The 7500-nt window shown below is 39.2% G+C and overlaps 1 protein-coding gene across 4 annotated transcripts in view; it reads right to left on the bottom strand.

The window, feature by feature from the left end:
* Nucleotides 1-505: 505 nt before the first annotated feature.
* LOC138027712 (short-chain collagen C4-like) overlaps nucleotides 506-7500 on the bottom strand; it is a 31169-nt gene continuing 24174 nt past the window's right edge. For 3 of the 4 annotated variants that reach the window (XM_068875306.1, XM_068875307.1, XM_068875305.1), the window contains 5 exons: nucleotides 3793-3943; nucleotides 2807-2883; nucleotides 2372-2488; nucleotides 1448-1636; nucleotides 506-1125 (listed from right to left, as the gene is read on the bottom strand). In XM_068875306.1, coding sequence (XP_068731407.1) covers nucleotides 644-1125; nucleotides 1448-1636; nucleotides 2372-2488; nucleotides 2807-2883; nucleotides 3793-3943 — 1016 coding nt within the window. In that variant the 3' untranslated portion in view covers nucleotides 506-643. Of the gene's footprint in view, nucleotides 1126-1447; nucleotides 1637-2371; nucleotides 2489-2806; nucleotides 2884-3792; nucleotides 6632-7500 lie in introns of all 4 variants that reach the window. The other variant, XM_068875308.1, reaches the window with a different exon arrangement.

The following is a 7500-nucleotide window of genomic DNA, read 5'->3' on the forward strand; positions in this document are numbered from 1 at the left end:
TTGAAATTTGCTCGTCGTTGCGAGGCTGCAAAGGCTTATTAGCATTAAAACAAAAGGATATTTTCTTGGGCCGCCATTATGAAAGAGGTCTATATATACTCGTACCTAAACCAGACAAATGGACAATCCTTCCTCTCTTGTACCAATTCTTGTTGGAAGAGGCACATGAAAATACATGACCAGGACGGTGTCACTTAGAAAAAGAATGGGTACAAGGGAGGAAAGATTGTCCGTTATCTAGGTTAGGTAAGTTTAAACGCCTGCGTACTTTCGTTCCATTGGGGTCAACCTTGGGTTTCATACCAATGGGGTCTTATTTGATTTGTCGGAGAAATGTCAATTAATTAATGAAAATGGACTTGCTGTGGAGGATCAATTTGACTTGAGTACATCTAAAATGTTTAGTATATTCCGTACCAATCGAAGAGGGCACTTGCTCCAAGACATCTCAGCTGTAGGATGCTGATTAGTGGATCGAGTTGAACATAATCGTGTAACACAAGACTCATTAAGATCAACAAGTTTATTGTTTGCACCCTTACTCTACATTTGCTCTCTGGTTTGCTAGCGATTGATATTTCATTTAGTTTCTGTTTAGTTCTAATGCAAATCAACTACTGTTCAAGCTTTCCTTTTTGCTTCATTATTTGGTACAGACGGCGCATGTCAACTCTCGATGGTTGACATATGGAAGACAGGGAAGTGAACCACAAACGCCTTCCACGGGATACAGCAAGGCACCATTTTTGTTAGCATGGCTACCAGGAACATATTCTGGATCACCATCGACACAGATGAAATCACTTGAATGTTTGTCACTATGAAGTTGAGTCATCAGATACCCATGATACTCCTCGGTCCATCCAGATGGACAGTCATTCCTTGCGGGCATCATCAGCATTGAACTACGTGACGTCACAAAGCAGACAACACAGGGTGCTTCATGATCATGGAGATTTCTCTTAAAAGGGTCTCCGTTGTATTGACTGACTTCATACTCAGTGCCGTAAATGTATCCTGAGTGCTGGTTACCATCATTGTACTTGTCGTACTTTGGATTGCGAGGAAGACAAAGGTAGTTGACTCCACCACCGTGATGAGTGTAGTGTTCAGCCCCAATTATCCCTGAAACGCGAGAAGGGCATGTAAAACGCATTCAGCTTGCTTGGAGATCAAACAACAACTCTCACTCCTAAATAAATTACATCTCGAAAGTAATTCTTCAGTCTTTTTTTAGCGAGATGAGTATTTCCTACTGAGTAACTTTTTACTATTCCTTTATAAGTTTTCTGCTCCCGTGTCGACTCCTGTGAACACCAGGAAAGGAAAAAATTCAAAATTCTATCGCAACCACCTAATAATGAAGAGAACCAAGTGTGAATCTTTGGTGAGAGCTATTACGAAATGTTAGGAAACGTTGAATTAAATCGTTCAAGGAGATTTATACCTTTATAGACGATCTGAGCACCACTGGGACATGTGGTCCTTCCCCATCGAACATACTTCACACCCGACTTTGCAGTCCCCTTTTGTCCTTTTTCTCCTTTGGCGCCTTGAGGTCCTGGGGCTCCTTGTTGTCCTTTAGGACCAGGAGGGCCTGGTAAGGGCTTGTTTGTGCCAGGCTTTCCTGGTTCCCCTGTGAGGAAAGAGGACAGAGCGGGTGCACTATTATTTGCTGTGTGCTGATGGGAAAAGTTAGAGGGAAGTCGTTCAGAGTGATTCGTTTTCCATGGTCACATTGACCTGCATTTCTTATTCAGCTTATTCAAACGAGTTGAAGGAAAGTAGGGAAAGATGCCTCACTCGGGATGATTCACGAAACTATATTTAGTTTTCCCTTTTAAGTGGGTGTATTTGTTTGTTTGTGTTTTTCCTTTTTGAGTGGGGTAGTTTGAGTCAAATACCTTAAGCAATTTACAGTCATTCATTTATTGTTTAACAAGTTAGAGCTCCTCTCTTAGAAAAACAGGACAATCTAAAAAATCCCTAAACTGTGGTGGAGACCAAAACGGATAATATTTCCTTTGTTCACTGCAGACTCTGTTGGTCCAATGAGACTAATTTTCTCTTTTTTAGTTCTAATGGAAAGGGTTAAAGTGGATTTTAACCTGCATCAAATGGAGTTAACTTTTTCCAAGATCTGGCTCTGTCTCCACAAATTTCAGTGTAAACGCCTTCTTCCGGCCTGTACATTAAATTTCCATGATATATAATAATCCCGATTCCAGGAGGATTTTAAGCAAAAAATAGGTTTAATAATGGGCATCTTCTGCACGGTTTCAGACGTTTTGACGGTAAGACGTCAAAATCTCTATGATAGCTCTGTGAAGTGAAGTTTAAATATTGCCACGTAGTGCAGAGTTTCATTTACCTTTGGAGCCATTTTTTCCATTCAATCCTGGTGTCCCTGGTGTCCCTGGTTTTCCTTGTAGACCAGGGGGTCCAAGAGGTCCCATCTTTTCTTTTCCACTGTTTTGGATATGCTTTCCTTTGAGATTGAAAATGGTACAAAACAATTCAATGCCTTAGAGTTCACAAATAGGATGATTTCTTAAAATTCGTAGTTGGTAGTCATATTAATAATAACCTTTAATTACTTTCCTTAAAAAATAACCTGAACAAAATAGTGCTTTTATACCAGACTTTTTTTGCGTTCATGTACTCAGTCTGGTGAGAACTTCCCAAGTAACGGAAGAGTTTATTTTCTGTTGTGCCTCAAACAAATGAAAAGAAATAACTTTTATCACTGAATAACTTTTCTTTTAAATGCCATTATCTTATAATCATGGGTGGGCTCTATACCAACCCAAAAGGTAGGCTATAAGTGAATTGCAAGAATTCCCACTTGATCCCAGACGAGGGAACCGCATCAGTGCATCAAGTCTATAACAAAATAAAATTGAAGTGTTGATATTCATCTGAATTGTCGATTGTTATCAGATGGTCATGTCTGAGGTAAAAGAAAGGTATTTAGGCTCAAGCAGGTTAAGGTATAATAATATTTTAGGGAAAGAACATGTAACTGAAGAAATGTCCGTATTGAATTAAATGTTAAAGAGTTTTCCAGTGATAGTAAACGTTTGATTGCATACTAGATCTGATTGGTCGTTTTGGTCGAATGATTTTATTTATTTATTATTTTTTTTCGTTGGAGCTTTTACATGATATCCTGTACTGAGTGCCGTAATTAATATGGCTCTTTCCTTCGGGTATTTGATGATTTTTTTCCAACGCGCATACATTGCCCCATCGTTTTGATAAATACCTCCAAGCGGCGTATTTTCTAAAAACCGTATTTTTGCGAGGAAAATCACTTAATTCGTATAATAACTTTAATTTTAGCGAAATAACTTTTCTCTTTCTGCGCAAAAATCACTTTTACTAAACATTTCACTCACACGCACAAAATTGAAACTGTAGCGATAATATTTCCTTTGGAGTTAAATTAACTGGCAACATTTTAATACTGCTAGAAACAAGAATAATTAAGAGGTACCAAGTTTCTGAAGGAAGTTTTAGCCTTCGCTAAATCAATTTCGAATCGAAATTTTATTTCTGAAAACTATAAAAGTGTAAACTCCTAACGCATGAAGCCGAATTGTATAGAAATGTTATCAAATAACTTTGGTGGCCAAGAGAGTCGACGAAGCAAAATACACGACCATTCGAAACAATGAACACTCACTGAAATCAAGAAAAAATTTGAAAAGATTACTCAGTCTCGACCGGAGAAACGACAATACGTTATTTGAGATTGGGAGGATAAGCAGCTATAAATTATCGAGGACAAACCTCTCTTCAACGCTTTTCAGTCGTTTTTCAAAGTCTTGCGGGTTTTGAGTGGTATTTTTCTTAATTCTTCTGCGTTCGCGAAACAGCATCGACTCAGTCTTTTGTCCAGTTGCATGGACATCGTGATTATTTGGACGCTGATCATCCATGGCTGAGATGTGGACCAAAATGGTAAAGCAAATCATTAACACAACAAGGAAACGCAAGCCACCACAAGGGGTTTTCACTCGCGGGTACTTCATAGCTGACGAAATGGTCTTCTTTGATCACTGCCTTCGGTACAAGTGGAGTATCAAGTTGGAGAAACGAAATAAATATACCTTAGGTGAATCACAAGAAAGAAGTTTTATTGATTATGCAGAGAGCTTCACAAAGATACAAGCTTGAACTTTTTCGCGTTTACAACTGAGATGCTTTTGACTGAACAAAGAGTCACGCGCGTAAATGTCAATATGTCAGTCAACGGATGAAAAATTATTTGCACCTGGTCTACACAATCAATCTACATCCAAGTGGAATAACAATATTTTGTGACTAAGAAACTCAGATAGCCGACGAAAACAAGCTTTGCCTTTAATGGGACTGCAACCCTGAAATATTCCCCATGAACAGTTGGACTGCTCAGACAGATTTGCATATAAATATTTCTGGGATGATGATAAGTGCACTCGGTCGGCTTTTCTGAAAGACTAGCAAAAGGTTATGAAATCTAACAGCAGGAAATGACAGTGCTTCATCATTAACTGTTTTCAAACCGTACGTTCCCATGCCAATTGCCTTTCTCGGCCTGACGACGACGTGAACTGAGCAAATTTTAGGTTATGTGGAGGTCGCGAGCATCTGACAATAACTTTTCAATTGTCCATGTAGGGTACTGTAAAAATAACATTCTACATCTGACTTAATTGACGACGGTCTGTGCAACAGAGAGCGCCGATCTTGCGCATACATTGTTGACATATTACAGTTCTTAGAGCGGCGTTCTTACCTATAAGACGACGGATTTAGATTTGTCTGTCTGTACCTTTCTCTTGAACCAAAGAATACAGAAAAGCTAGAGTGACACATTTAATAAGCTTTCGGCGATTTAATGTCTTCGCTCCCCAGGGATCTTTCTGTAAGTCAAGTGAATTCAGTGTTGGAATCAAAATGCTCTGGTTGTTGAAATGGAAACAATTGGGTCATTTGTTAAAGAACTGGAAAAGTTGATATGCCGGAATAAAGTTTGGTCTGTACAATGGGATGAAAATCCTTAATTAACCTTTATCATGAATCGTTTCACATGTACCTCCGCATCGATCGTTTCACATGTACCTCCGCAAATGTCATTTATTGCATAACCTGTACGTTATGCAATAAATTATACATTGGTGAGACAGGTAGACGACTAGGTGACCGATTCCGCGAACACCTTCGCGATGTTGAGAAGAATGACAAGGATGCATCTAAGCCAGTCGCTCGCCATTTTAATCTGCCTAACCACTCCAAAAAACACATGGCTATCTGCGGCCTTTCCCTACATCTAGGTACGACGGAAAGCCGCAAGAATCTGGAACAAAAATTCATCTTTCAAATCGGCACCCTTAATCCTCTCGGTATTAACGAACGCTTTTCATTTAACTAATATATTCCTACTTTTCACGTTGCCATGTTACCACCAATAGCGTAGCTCCTACTCTACTATAAAAACTACACGTAACCCATAATCCCTCGATTCGCTCTGACGAAGGGCTAACGCTCGAAACGTCAGCTTTTAGAATCTCTGTACGGTGGTCAATTTACATTATCAACTCCGTTGATAAACCAAATTTTTGTATACTACTTCCCCACCGACGCAGCACCACAGTTTCTTTAGAAACTACCCCTTCATTCCTTTATCATGAAGGGTTGTCAGTTTGAATAAGATGAAACGTACGCGAACATGTCGTAAATGATGTACTTATGTCTCATTTGTCCATAACAAAGAGCTTTGGCAAGGACGAGGATGCAACGGAAATAGCGACTCGTCCTAAACTAGGTTTTAATGCCGCAAAAAGGCCAGGGCAAAGAGAACGCAACGTATATCATTTGGTTAAAAGAGAAAAAATAAACGTCGTCGGCACTTGTTTTATCAGCTTTTATCATCACGTATTTCTGCCAGTACTTTGCGACATAAAATCACCAAATTTGAGGTTTTGACAATAACGTGAGGAAACGTTCGTTTCCAATTGAGTTTTAGGATACTTCGCCTCATGACATGAACGAGACAGAATAATCGCGGAACACTTACGAAAGCGCAAAGTTTAGATTTTGAGCTGACGTTTTGAGTTCGTCGCCGTCGTAGATGTTAAAGTCCCTAATAAAGTAAAATAGGAATAAATGTAACCACATTCAATCGATGAAGTTTTGACGACAACGTGAACATACTTCCAAGCAATCCTTCATTCTCCATATTTACTTCAATAACGAATTCTTCCAACCCAATACAATACACTTGGAGCATTTTCGCCGATATTGTGATACTCGAACAGTACGGGATATAGACGGCAAACAGGTTTACGATAGCGTCAGAAAATGTTTTCAATTGCAAGTTACGCTTTCGTTAGCGTCGCTGTCTTCTTTGCAAAGTTATATTAGCAATACAAAACTCTATCACGTTTTATTTACATTCATTTTACAGTATGAAAGCAATAACGATTATAAACATCAAAACAGATTTTGTGGGGCTCGATCTTTTTATTCCCCTTCCCTTTGTAGCAGTTTTGCATGGGAAAGGTGGCCTTTGAGTGTACTCACTGAGTTAGTGGTTCCTCTCGTGCTATGGTGTGTGATTTGAGGTTTGGGGATTCCAAAAGCAGCACTGAAACAGGAACAGCAGAGGTAAATTTTGTAACATGAAAGGGCTCTATTGGCATGATTGTAACAACACAAAAAAACAGCAAAATATGCCGGGAGTTGATGACATAATGGGAATGGATGAATAGAATCACGACGAATAAAGATAGGCTGAGTGGTAAGAGTTGTATTTACAATGAAAATTGACCGTGATAAATTCAAGTCAACACAATATTACCAAGTTAAATACAGCTACCAAATTAACAAATCACTGTTGCATGGGGATTTATTGGTCGACTTTATGACTGAAATGAACGTGAACGTTTAAAACTGATGGGTCAACTGGCTAGAAAAGTTTCACTGAGTGAACTAAAGCGAAAAGAGAACTTGAAGCGAGTGATTTTGAGTAATATAACTTTCTTCGCCGTTGACAAAGTACACAACAGAGGTCAACAGAGAGAGCTCGACAGGCAGATCATCACAAAGGTGCGTTTACACGACAGAGGAAAAATGGCACGGGTCCGATAAAAAGTGGAACGGTTCCATTCAGTTTTGTAAAGAAACAGTGAATCGCCGAAAACAAAATTAAGTTTTCAAATCTCCTTTTTATCGTGATATGATCTGTGTGTTCGGAATCAAATGTGTAATGGAATAAGACCAGTCTGAGCATCGTGTAACGGGAGGTGGATGGGTCATAACATTATTGTGGTGTTCACTTGGGAAATGAAAGTTCACACAAGTAGAATTTTTATTCCAATACGAACTAGTGAACTACGGCGTTTATATGTAAACACTCTCTTTCCTGTCCCCCCCCCCCCCCCCTCCCTGTATATTCCTTCAACACTTTGATAATTTTTTACAGTGAGAACCGAGCATCATGCATACTCGAGACTG

The sequence above is a fragment of the Montipora capricornis genome, chromosome 12, assembly GCF_036669925.1.
Source record: "Montipora capricornis isolate CH-2021 chromosome 12, ASM3666992v2, whole genome shotgun sequence".
Taxonomy (NCBI): Eukaryota; Metazoa; Cnidaria; class Anthozoa; order Scleractinia; family Acroporidae; genus Montipora; species Montipora capricornis.